Source organism: Balaenoptera ricei, chromosome 14 (genome assembly GCF_028023285.1).
Source record: "Balaenoptera ricei isolate mBalRic1 chromosome 14, mBalRic1.hap2, whole genome shotgun sequence".
NCBI classification, from domain to species: Eukaryota; Metazoa; Chordata; class Mammalia; order Artiodactyla; family Balaenopteridae; genus Balaenoptera; species Balaenoptera ricei.
Window position 1 is genome coordinate 32,882,448 of NC_082652.1, and position 13,302 is coordinate 32,895,749.

Below are 13,302 nucleotides of genomic sequence, written 5' to 3' on the forward strand. Positions count from 1 at the left end.
GTCATGGCATGTTCATTTACAATTGTTGCCAGTTTTGATTTTTATTAATTATTCTTTACTTCATAGCATATTACCAAGAGTTCATGTTATCCTATGACTAAAGGCTAATTTAGCAGATTCTGGGAAAGCAGGTAGTATGCAAGGTCAGAACAGTATATGCTCCAACACAACACCAATCCAAGGTTTCTAATACTTCTAGGGTCAAAAATAATAGCAAATTATGAAACTATCATCATACATTTAAAAGGAATATTATCTTCACCATTATTTAATGAATTAATTGTTAATTTACTCAAAAAGCATATATGTACCTGTCACTGAATTAGGCCAGGGACACGGAGATGAATAAGACATGGTCCAGGGCATCAACAAACTCCTTGTCTTTAGAGAGGTCAGCTATGTAAGTACTACTGTAAGTAGTGGGTAAGTGCAATACTAGAAGAAAGTAGAGGTAGAGGAGGCACAAAGGTGGAAGTGACCAACGTGGCTTGAGGAGGAAGCAGTCAGGGAAGACCTCACAAAGGAAGTGATGCTTCTCAACCCGAGGAGAGGCCACATTTCCACAAATCAGCCCCCACTGTGTTTACTCAGCAACAATTTGTTAAGACTGCTGAGTGCCAGGCCCTTTAATGGGGGGGGGGGGGGAGGGGGCGGGGCGGGGGGAAGGTAGTGAAGGATTCAGCAATGAAGAAAACAGACAATGCTCTTGTTCCAGAAGTGCTTAAGCACTACTGTGGGGCTAGTGATAAAGATTCATCCTAAATGCAAAAATGTTATCAAAGGATTATAAATAGGAGACTAAATGTGTTTAAATCTTGCATTCTAGAAATGCTAGGTTTCCTTCTTGACGTTCAGCCAATTTTCAGCTCTTTTTGCTAAGTTTTAAAAGCTCCCCCCTTCGGTCTCTTCACCTTCCCATAAGCTAAGCTCCTACAACAGGTTCCACTTGATGCCTCTATTTCCTTACCTCACACTCACTCTTCAACCTGCAGCAGACAGGCTTCCACCTCGCACTTCCATTAAACACACGCTCGCAAAGATCTTCATTGTTATCCACACTACAAATCCGGTGGACAATTTTTAGTCTTGACCTTATTGGTCACTTAGCTATCTTGCTATGGTTGTCCACTCATTCTGAACCTAATGCCTTGGCTTCCAGAATGCTCCATTCTGGTCTCCATCAGAGGCTCCCAAAGCTCTGCCTTTCCCTAACTGGCACTGCTCCTCGGGTTTCCATCTGTGCTCCCCTGCTGTCTCTGTAGAGACTCTATTCTCTATTCTCTCCTGCCAGATCTCATCCAGTCCCAGTTTTCACTACCTCTCAAATGCTGAAGATTCCCATGAAGAAATAGCTTAGAAGTCTTGGCCTTGATCTCCAAGCTTCCAACTTGTATAGCCAGCTATCAGCTGGGTATATACACTGAGCTCAAAATTTCACAGGCTAAACTTCTCCCACCCCCAATCTGCTCATCCACCAGAATTCTCAATTTCAGTTAATAACACTCTAAAACAAAAACTCAAGACTTTTTTCCTGGTCCCCAGTATGCATTTAATTACCAAATCATACCAACTTCATTGCTTGTCTTCCCAAAGACTCCATTACTCCCTTCCATCCATATTCGAACGACCCTAGTCTAGGCTCTCATCATCTTTACTTGGACAAGGGCATTAGCCTTCCAAATAGTCACGGTGCGCCTTAAAGCCACCTGTTATACTCCAGAGAAGAAAAGACACTGGGGGATCCTGGAACAGAAGGAGCAAACAGTTACAAGATCACAATTTTGATTTTATGGATTTTAATCCAATAGCTCTGAAACCAGATTAAAATAGTAATGATCTGAATCGGGTATGAGCAGGGTGGGGTTGGGGAGTGGAAGAGACAGAAGAGAGAATAAGTCAGTGTAAAATTTGATTAACTGAAGAGAGTTCCTCCTTAAGACCCATTAAAAAGTCCTCTGAGTGCAAAGTACTTCCATGGATACTAAAGAGAATTGGTGCTAATTTTTTTAACTCCCACAATAAGAACTTTTTTAAGAGTCTGGATAAGAGAAGTATCATGTTTGTTTAGGATAAGTATAATTGAAATCAGCTTCACTTGGGCTTCTTCTAAGCAATGACTCATGTTGTTTTAGCTGGTGTTGACTCACTGCCCCACAAAGGATGACACAGCTTTAAACAAGCAGAGCAGGGCCTGCTTTTTCCAATTACATGCTTCCAGCAACTGAAGAGGTGGGAGTCCTCTGGAGTGGAGCCTTCTGCAACTAAGCACAATTTTGATTTTACAAAAACAGTTGCCAAGTCGACCTTGTAATCACTGAGCTTTGTAAATGAGGAGGAGAGAAGTTAAGTTGTGGTATGTTAAAAATCACAGGGGCCAGGCATCCTCTGTTTTTTCAAAACAGAATCTACGGAAACTTACAGTCAGCTCTTTTCCCATTTAATTGCTTACTCTATTGAGGTCAGCAAATGTTTTTCTTCAAGATGCCAACGAAAAGTCGCAGCAAGTGTTTTCGAGACTCTCCAAGTTACGTTTGGTGAGATAACGTGCAAGGGGAGTTGTAATAGTGTTTGAAAGGAAACTAAGGAAATGTCGTTCTCATTAACGGTCACCACCTTTTCTCCAGTCCTAGACCTTTAATGTTCTCCCATCTGCGAGCCAGTTTTCCCCTCCTCCATGTTTTCCTTGCTGGTGGCCTGACTGTTCCCAGAGCACATTGGTCCATGCTGTGGGCCTGAGTAGGTGCCGTGGTAATGCAAGCAGGGGACGAGGGGTCAGCAGAACAAATTCAGAGCCTGGCTCAACAAGTTGGTTATTCCTTGTGAGGTTTTCGACAAGACACTTTTCCATACTTTGCTTCCCAGCTGTACCACAGAGATTAGTCCTCACTCATTACTGGTCTTTCACGATATTTAGTTCCTATTAGTAATACACTCTGAACAAGTTGGCTAGTTAAAAATAGTTAGAGAAGACTTCTAAAGACATGGCAGTTGGCAGAGAAGCCCAGACCAAACTGTTTAGGTATAACTAAAATGACTGTCCAGCCTCTGTAGTTCCAGTGTTCTAAAAAACAAAGTTGATCGAAATGAATACCTCAGAAAATGAACACAAGTGCCTGGAGGCCACTCTGATGCTGACCTCTCCAGAAGATTCAAGTCCAGACTACAATGGGCCCTGGGTTTGTTTCCTAAACAGAAATCCTTGAAGCCCAATTTAGGTTCAGCATTATCCATGGCTCCAAGGTCACTGAGGGATAGGGGCTGCGCTCAGGCTGATGGGAGACCAGGGATGGCTCGGGGTCCGGACTGGATTGCACAACCTATCTTAACTTATCCTAAGTTTCTGAGCACCATTTTGAACAGAACTGGTCTTCACAAAAGGCATGGTTCAGGACCTGCTTGTCCCTTGGTTGGCTTCAAAATCAAGATAAGGTGAAAACTTGATTGAATATTAGGAGACAGGAGAGGAAAACCCCATTAATTCTCATGGAGCATTGCTTCTCCACCCTGCATTAAGAACTGTTATAAGTCACATGGAAGGAACAAAGTGAAAAATAAGTTTTTAACCATAGAAATCTATCTTAGTAGTTAAAGAAAATGGTTAATAAAACTAACATGAAAAATTCTAAGAACATGAACCTAAGGGTTCGAGGATTAAAAGTTGCCCTCCCCTCCTTCTGCCTAAAAAAGAGCCCTAGGAAGATTTCCTATAACTCATTGCTTGGATCTCACTTTCCTGGTCAAGTTGAATGACTTCTGTAGTACATTTTGTCTATTTTAAAATATAGTTACCTAAATAAGACTGCAAGATGGGCAAGTATATAGCTTTTAAATTTTAAAAAATCCTATTATTTTACTTTCTTCACATGGCAACAAAATTTCTCAAAAAAACTATTTATATCCATTCATATTTAACTTGCTCCATGTTCATTCCATTAACACAGAATAGACATGACTGCAAAAGGAAAGACTAAATCAAAACTGAGTATAATATCTACTATGTGAAAGTTAGTATTGCTGGTTGCTAAGCAGGGATATGATAATACTGTCCCTGCTCTCAATAAACCTATAACCAGATTGTGGCAGAAAAACACTAAATCCACAATATACTAAATAATGTTTCAAGATTTAAATAACGGGTTAAAAGCACCAGTTTTAGAAGGGCTGCCATTATCTTGCTGTGTGATCTTGGGCTATTTCTCTGTGCCTCAGTTTCCTCCCATGTCACTGGATTGTGGTGAGGATTAAATGAGATAGTGCATGTCAGGCTCAGTAAGCTATCAATAAAACCTGGCACCTTTTTTTTTTTTTTTTAAAGAATTGACACTACAGGACTGTGCGTGATGAATTACCAACAGATCATTATTGTTATGGTAGGTAAAAACCCTTCTGGCTACTACTGTGAAGGAAGTCTTCAGAAAGGAGGTCTAGTCCTTACTTCTTTAGCTACATTTATCCTCTTGTGTTTCGCTTTACAGCGCAGCCACTTAAATATGGGTTTAGTCCCAACCACTGACCTGTTAACTTTGGCTACTACGTGAATTTTTCAGTATGGTAATGAAGGTAGGGAAAAGTGGGGAGGAAAGAGATCAAATATCATATTATCAGTTATAATGTCATTTTAGTTTTCTAAACACCTGTCAGGTTTCTCTACAGCTCTATAAAAATATAAATCCATTGATGGGCCTTTGTATAAAGCCAAAGGCACTGTCCAGTGTTTTCTAAATTGATTTTCGTAAATCAATACTGAACAGGAAACTTCAAAGGAATTCTTGTCCCTATACATTACAGATGTACAAAAGCAAATTCTGTGGCTGACCACAAAATTTAACATAGGAATAAAGATTTATCTCTTATACGTGAAAGATAATCAGCACCACAACTTAGAATTATTAAAATAGTACAAATATTTCTCAAGTGTTTCACAATTTAAAACTACTACATACTATTCTGCCTTTGGTTTCCAGTCTCTCCTTCTCCTTCCTGTCTTTGGTATTGTGTGTTTGTGTGCAGCAATCATCTATTCATCGAAGGGATCAGAAATGGAATGCATAGGTTTAATTAGTTTGTAAGAGTAACATGAGACACCACAGCTGGTTCTCAACTTGATATTAGCATACGTCCTCCCACACTTGGAATTACTTGGCACTTAATGCCTGTCAAATGGATAGTTTTACCTATAATATTCATTTACTGAAGAATGATGTAACACATTTGATACTCAAAGAATGTGTCATAAACCACAGATATTTAGGAAGATGATATATAGTAAAACAATCTACTACTTTCTTTAGTTCCCACTTTAGGCACTTTTGGACACAACATTAATATTTTGATGCACATCCTCTAATAATCACAAAGAAATGGATACATGAAATTCCCCATTATAAAGAACAACACATTATACAAAACTCACTAACTCAAGTAACCAGAACATAGCAAGAAACTGAAAGCAAACAAGCAAACCAAAAAATTCTCAAGGAAACTGAAATAAATGCTATCAAAATCTTTTGTTAGATTATACATTTTAGTTCTTTGAGCAGCATTCTCTTTACACAGTTCCAACAAGCTTGATTATCTAGTCAAAAGTAAATTACAAAGCATGTTAAAAATAGAATATTAGAAAGAACAAAAGTACTGCTAAAGGCTTTAAGGTCTGCCTGAAAAGAAGGAAAACAACAACAATAATAAATAATATTTAAATTATATAATCAATAAAACAATACACCAATATAGGCTATTTACTTTTTTTTTTAACATCTTTATTGGAGTATAATTGCTTTACAGTGGTGTGTTAGTTTCTGCTGTATAACAAAGTGAATCAGCTATACATATACATATATCCCCCTATCTCCTCCCTCTTGTGTCTCCCTCCCTATCCCACCCCCCTAGGTGGTCACAAAGCACCGAGCTGATCTCCCTGTGCTATGCGGTTGCTTCCCACTAGCTAGCTATTTTACGTTTGGTTGTGTATATATGTCCATGCCACTCTCAGGCTATTTACTTTTAAAGCGAGCAAGACATCAACATCTCAATCAGTGCCTGTACTACAGCACTGTAATTCCTACTGACTTAATGATGATAGTCGTTTAGAAAAGGTTCTTTTCTGCACTAAAGATAGATTTGACTTCATATATTCATCCAAAGAGGCTTAAAAACAAAATGAAGTCTACTGTTTAAGTGGATAAACTTTGTTTCCAAAATTTTCTTCTGAGGAACATTTTACTCCCTTCATTTGCTTTTCTATATAACATTCTACTTCTAATCTTTGCTAGAACCGATATCTAGAGACCACAGATTGAGAAAACAGAGAATGGATATGACTTCAAAAGTGAAATAGTTTGGTTTAAGGATGGAATAAGAAGAAATTTTGATTATATGCAAATTAGAATGTTTGCTTTAGTTACGATACATTTGCAAATGTTCAAGTAACATCTCTGGAACACTGGTAAGGGGAAAATGTTTCCCATCAGATGCAAGCATAGTGCCAAGAAAACAGAAGGACAGCCTCAGTAACAAGTGCCAGGCAAAGTGGGACCTAATAACCACCCTCTCTGAACACAGCATTTAATTTAGCAACTTTCTGATTATTTTTTCTATTAAGCCTGTAATAAAATTTTGCTTTCAAAAAATCATGGATTTTGAAAATTAGGGAATTTATAGGTTTCATGAACTCAGATCAGATAAAACTAAGCCATTTTATTGTACTTTGTGGCAAAACTGTGAAAAAAAACAGGTTAGATTACATTTGGTTGACTTTTTAAAGGCAAAAAAGCACAAATAATAAAATCAGAGAGAATACTGAATGTGGATTTTATAGTATGTAAAATAAGTCAAACGTAGGAGGACTGAGAAAAACTGAAAATCACTATTAGAACATCACTGTAATAAATGTTACTGGCAAGATCCGTAGATGGATGTGAAAATCAGAGGAGGAAAGTTTGAGGAGAAACAGGATGTTAACACAGTCAAAGCATATCTCTCCCAAGATATTTATTAATTACATAGGGAAATCTGGCAGACAACACCTTAACCAGGTGTTCAGAGCTAACATCAACATTAACGAGACAGCGACATCGTGACAGTGAACCCCCCAAATGATGCACTGAGAAAGGCCTGACATCATTCTGTGGAATTCTCACCCAAAACACATAACTTCAATCCAGTCATGAGAAGACATAAGACCCATCCAAATTGAGGGACTTCCTACAAAACAACCAACTGGTACTCCAAAAGTGCCAAGTCAGAAAAGACAACAGACTGTCATGGATTGTAGGAGGTTTGGGAGTCATGACTAAATCCAATGTGGGATCCCGGATTCAATTCTACAACAGAAAAATTCCAATTCTAATGGAAAAACTGGTGAAATCAGAATAAAGTCTATAGTTTAGTTAATAGTACTGTAGCAGTGTTAATTTTTTGGTTTTGATAATAGAACACAGTTCTGCAAGATATTAATCTTAGGGAAGATTAGGGAAGCTGGAGAAGGTTACACGGGAACTTACTGCACCACTTCTGCAAATTTTCGGAAGTCTAAAATTACATCAAAATAAAAAGTTAAGGGAAAGTTATCATCTTCATCCACATGAAAATGATTCTACAACACTCTAAGTTCCCTGAATTTTTTCGGATACATTAAGGATTAATGATCAGGGAGAGCTGAGCAGGTTAAAAATGGACAGAGCAACTGGCCAAATGTTAAGCCAAATGACACGATCAAAGGAAATGTGCCAGATGTTTTCCAACAGCTCTACATATGGAGGCACCTACAATCAGCAGGGACCCCACTGTAAAAAGAAACCAGAGCCACCAACTCTGGTTTCAGCTTTCACATAAGGAATGACCTATAAATACCTCATTCTCTCCTAAGAATCCTATTTCCATTACTCTTTCTGAATCCTCTAGAAAAGTGTACCTACTATGCCCCAGAATTTGGTGTACCTGTGTATATGTTTGTAAGCTCACACAGACCTACATTAATGCTTAACTGAACAAGAGTTGGCACCTTGAAATAAATGTCTTTCTAATTAATTAATTTCAATCCAGGAATGTACCACTAAATATGTGGTACATTCCTGGATTTTTTTTTTTAGCCCAGGTCAACAAACTTTTATTGCCATTTCTGGCTCCCCCAGCCCCAGCAAGACCCCTGCTTACAGGGTAGAAATACTGAGCTCTGGTGCAGAGGAATGGGGGGTGTTACCTCTCTCTGCACACTGCCAAGGTTAAAAAAAAGAAACCCACTTACTGGAGAGGGAAGGCCATACAGGGTTGGAGTTCAAGGGCATGTATGGCTCGGTCCCACCTCTGCTGGCTGCAGAATATAGAGACCATGGTTCCAAACATTTTTTAAAGGAGGGGAGAAGTTGCCAACTCTAGTCTTTTCCACAAACAAAATATTTACTTTCTATTCACCACTAATTCCATTTTAATCAAATCATTCCCATTATAATGAACAGTTATGCTATTAGGAAACAATATGCCCTTGACAAAAGTTTTAACATTGCTATAGAATTAGAATTCCTAGGATAACCTTGGGGAGCTTCTATATTTGTTTTTCAGGAACAGTTGGCTCTTTTCCTCCTCTATTTTTGTCCTCCTTCAGGAAGTTTATGGTATATTGAGATAAACATCAGAAATACTCATAGCCATTTTATACTATATCTTCACTAAAAAATGTTGTATATGTTATTTGTATATAACTTAGGAAATCTTTGAAAAACAAGATATCTAGCTTCATCTTCAGCTACCTTTCATTTTGTAAGTGAAATCATTTTGAACACATGTTAACATTTTCACTCTCGATTCTGAATAAGGGTCTAGGAGCTTAGCTTCTCTAAAAATCACATGATTCTAAAGATAATTCCAACCATTTGTTTCAACAGAACTGAGAATTTGTAATCCTTCGTTCTCTTTTATCCTTACAACAGAATGTAAATATAGAATGTTTGTGAAATAAGGAATTGCTTTCCCTCCTCGCAACAAATGCTTAGTACTCCTGAGTCTCTTCCCTGCATGAGTAAGTTTGGGGGATAGGTACCAAAAATGTTCTACTCTTTATGTCAACAGCTGTGATTAAAAGCGGTAACAGTAATAATGCAGCTTACAATTATCAGGGGCTTCCTTGGTGTTGGATGCTAGTCTAAGCAGCTGAAGCAGGCTGCCCAAGGTCACATAGTAGGAAACGGTGTAGGTGATGAACAGCGTCTGGCAGTCTGACCCCGAGCCTGAGTAACTGGCAAGTACACTTTACACTGGCTACTCACTTTAATAAAATAAAATGGGCAGGCCCCAAAAGAAATTACAATGGACACCCAGCTTCAGTGTTGAAGAGTAACAGGGACAGGTGTGTAATGGAGCCCATGGAAGCCTCAGTTGCTGGATCCTTTGGGGGTTTTTTTGGTTTGTTTGTTTGTTTATTTATTTTTGGCTGTGTTGGGTCTTCGTTTCTGTGTGAGGGCTTTCTCTAGTTGCGGCGAGCGGGGGCCACTCCTCATCGCGGTGCGCGGGCCTCTCACTATCGCGGCCTCTCTTGTTGCGGAGCACAGGCTCCAGACGTGCAGGCTCAGTAGTTGTGGCTCACGGGCCTAGTTGCTCCGCGGCATGTGGGATCTTCCCAGACCAGGGCTCGAACCCGTGTCCCCTGCATTGGCAGGCGGATTCTCAACCACTGCGCCACCAGGGAAGCCCTGTTTGTCTGTTTTTAATGGGAAGCTGACGTCCAGATTTATATCTGAAGCCTCTTGATTTTGAAATGTTGCCCCTTATTTCAAGCTTTTTTCTAAAAATCCTATTGATCTGAAAGGTCAAGGGCTACATTCTCAAGGCAGGCTCTTCATCTCATTTCTCTTTGTATCACTAATGCCTATTGTGTTTCTGGCACATAGTAGGCACAAATAGGTTGACATACTGTTAAAAATCCTTCCATTTTATCTTGGCCATTTGGTAAGAATTCATTAATTTATTGAGCTACTACAGTGGCCAGACACTACTCTGGGCACTTGGGATACAATAGTGAAGAAAAGAGAATAGTAAAGAGAGAGAGAGAGACTATATTTTAGTGGAAAAAATAGGCCAAAAAAAAAAAAATCAAAAGCGCATAAAGTTAGATGAAGTATAGGCTTGGAAAATAAGGAGATGGCTTGCTTTGAAATGAAACTATGCTACCCAGAGCTAAAGAAAGATGACACTTAGAAAGTCAGATACAATAGCCCATGCTTCCTAGTGCCATTACTGGTCACTACTCCACAAATACATTACACATATGTAAGCAGTTTAAAGGAAAGGGTATTCTTGAAAGAGAGAGTGCTCTCTTCATAAGTGGAACAATACAATCTTGCTCCTTGGCTTGAAAGGGAGTATTGATCAGTAGTTAGTGAGTCAAAGGTTAATAACTCAGGCCTGATTACTTCTGTTACCAGGCGCATGATTGATAGTGTCCTCTGGCTCCCTGTAAATACAGGAACCTCTTTTTGATCGCTGTTACTGAGAACCAAGGAATTAAGCTCTTCTCTCACAATTTAGTTGTAGGGGGCGGGGGTTATCTATCTCCTGCATCAGAGGGTGAGTAGCACGAAGGCTCCCATACAGAGGGTACAGGGCAGTCAACAAAAATGAAAACTTGGAGCAACATAAATCTAATTGGCAACTGTACGGCAAAACACTAACTATGATAGGCAACTCTTTTGCTCTCGTATATTACTATTCCACGAGACCACATGCTGAGTTAATGGAACTTCTCCAGTTTGCTATGGAAAGGGATGTAATTTCGGATTGCCCAAATGGCACAATCTGGCTCTTGCTCCCAGACAGCTGCAGGGAGCTATAGACAGGACAGCTACACCAGGACCATCTAAAAATGCACAAACCTGGCCCCCACTTCTCACCAAATCATGTATATCTATATAGTTACTCATAATAGGAGTAATTATAGTCAAGGATCATGTTTAGAAAAGAAAACACTCTAAAGACAAATGCAAGTCTGTACCTTCAAGTAGCCTTTAAAATAATGTGCACAGCTCTTAAAACTGGAAGAAAAATGTTATTTTCTCATTGTCTTTATATAAAAATTAGATTTCACTCATGCTGCTCTTTTTGGAAGAAACAATATTTTCTTTGTTAGCCAAGCCCAACACAGATCTCATGCCAATGCAGTTTGCTCTTCGCATGGATGCTAGCCAAGAGGATATTTCTTGAAATAAAGTCACAATCTGTTGAAAGCCTTGCAAGTCAATTAAATTAGGAAACAAGTAATCTTTATCACATAACTAAAGATAAAAGTATGAGAAAAAAATTACTGAAAATAAACATGCAAAAAGGCACACTACTCAAATCTCCCCACTAGTAAAGAAAACCATTCGTCAGTGGATCCATTGCAGATAGTCACATTTAAACAAATAATACTTCTCCTAAATATGTGTCAGATATCAAATCATCTCACTTAGTGTAATATTTTTGTCCACAGAAGGAAACTTCCTAAGGGTCTAACATTTTCGTTTAGTTAATAGAAGTCTCGTTGGCCTTGATCTTGCATCAAATAGATGAACACTGATTGATTAACATTAATTAATTAACATAGATATTAAATCTAAAATGCACATAGTGAGAAGCCTTCAAACCTCTTTTGATCCAAAGAAAAATTATAATTGCATTTATAGACAGAGTCAACATTAGCAATAATAGTGACACCAATGTATTTATACAATTGGAAGGTTTTTTAAATCTAGAAATAAAATTGTTTTTAAAAGTCTACTGAGATTTCCTTTTTGGAGACTCTCCAGCTGCACTTTAGCTCCTGTGAAATGCAGTTACTAAATAAATTCTCGATAGTGTTTGAGGATTTAAGATAATATATTTTACTTTTTTTTTCATTTTCCGCTGCTGTTTCATTTTAAATTATTTTTTAAAATTCTCCAATAGTTCAATAGGTGAATTTGGCAGACATCAGGCATATGCCTATTATCAGCAAGTTGTACCAAGAATTCAACTCCGCTGCTAACCTCTCCTAGCCATCGTCTTTAGCCGTTGCCGCTGAGACTTCCCATCAAGGACAAATACAAAGAACGGGAGGCTCACTCAACCAGTCCACCAAAACTTGGAACAACAATCAAGCGATGGTGGTCCTACGCTCCGGCGGAAAACCCAGCTGCATACGAACCCCCCCCCCCCATCCCCCAGCCCAGGAGACCTCTGCCCCTTCGGCGCGGTGGGGTACCTGCTGCCTGGGTGGCTGGCGGCGGCCCGGGGCGCGCAGCGCGGCTCTGAGCTGGGCGGCTGGGGGCGCGCGTACGAGTGGTAGGCGGTCAGCACCACGCCGCCCGAGTCCTCTACTTCCATCGTCAGCCGCGCATGTCTCCGCTCCGGCCCGAGAACAAAGGCGGGGACCAGCATGGGCCAGCGCACCGGACCGGTCACCGGCGGGGAGGCGCGGCCCGTCCGGCTCCCAGGGCAGAGGGGCTCCTCCCGCCGCTGGGCTCTCAGGGGCGCTGGCAGGCCGCCCCGCCCGCCGGCCGCCGATTAGCCCGGATTCAAATACACGCCCACCAACCCCCCTGGGGTGGGGCGGGGAGGGCGAGGCGGGGCGTCGGGGTGCAGGAGGCCGGGGACCGGGGAAGTGGGGTGTGGGATCCCTGCGTCTAGGAAACTGGAAACCCGCCGCGATGCTTAGGGGCTCGGGCTGGCTGCTCTAGTAAAGTTTTGCTTGCTTTGTTTCTTTTCCTGTTCCTTTTCTCAACCCCCCAGCCCCACCCCTTCAAACGGGAGGCTTGTCCCGTGGCTAGGAACATTTCCTGCTGGGCAGCCCGAAGTCAGAGAAAGAATGGGCGCCTGGGGAGCCCCGGCTGAGAAGCACGGGGACCGGCTCCAACGTGCGCGGGCTGGCGAGGAAAGGAAGAAGAGGCGACGCTGTCTCATTGAAAGCCTCCACAGCAGAAACTGAAGAACCGGGTCACGTTGCTGTTTACTTAGTCCAGTTCCAGTCAACGTGATTTCCTTGCGGGCAGGTAATGCCCTCTTACGACGAGCAGAACACTTCCCTCCCTCACCCTCGGTGCCGCAACCATCAGGCTCTTACCTCACTCCCACACCCCATTCGTCCTCCCCATCCCGCTCCGATTCACATCCTGCTTTCAGCTGGCCTGAAAATTAGACTTGATCGCTCTGGGAAGAGAGCCTATTATTCCCAGAGGGCTTTACTGAGGGAGGGTCTGGGGTCTGGCAGGGAGGCGGATAAAAGGGGGCATAGTCAGAAATCTGGGATCTGAAGTACATCTTTACCTCCATCAGACTAACAGCACAGATGGAAAG

The 13,302-nt window shown here is 40.9% G+C and overlaps 1 protein-coding gene across 12 annotated transcripts in view; it reads right to left on the minus strand.

The window, feature by feature from the left end:
- Positions 1 to 12,693, minus strand: part of ARHGAP28 (Rho GTPase activating protein 28) — a 155,860-nt gene extending 143,167 nt beyond the window's left edge. For 7 of the 12 annotated variants that reach the window (XR_009497251.1, XR_009497252.1, XM_059894305.1 and 4 more), the window contains exon 1: positions 12,212 to 12,693. Coding sequence is in view for 5 of the 12 variants with exons in the window: in XM_059894305.1 (XP_059750288.1) it covers positions 12,212 to 12,387 (176 nt within the window). In the remaining 7 variants the exon portion in view is untranslated. The remainder of the gene's footprint in view (positions 1 to 12,211) is intronic. The other 5 variants (XM_059894311.1, XM_059894308.1, XM_059894306.1 and 2 more) reach the window with 2 other exon arrangements.
- Between the last annotated feature and the right edge of the window lie 609 nt (positions 12,694 to 13,302).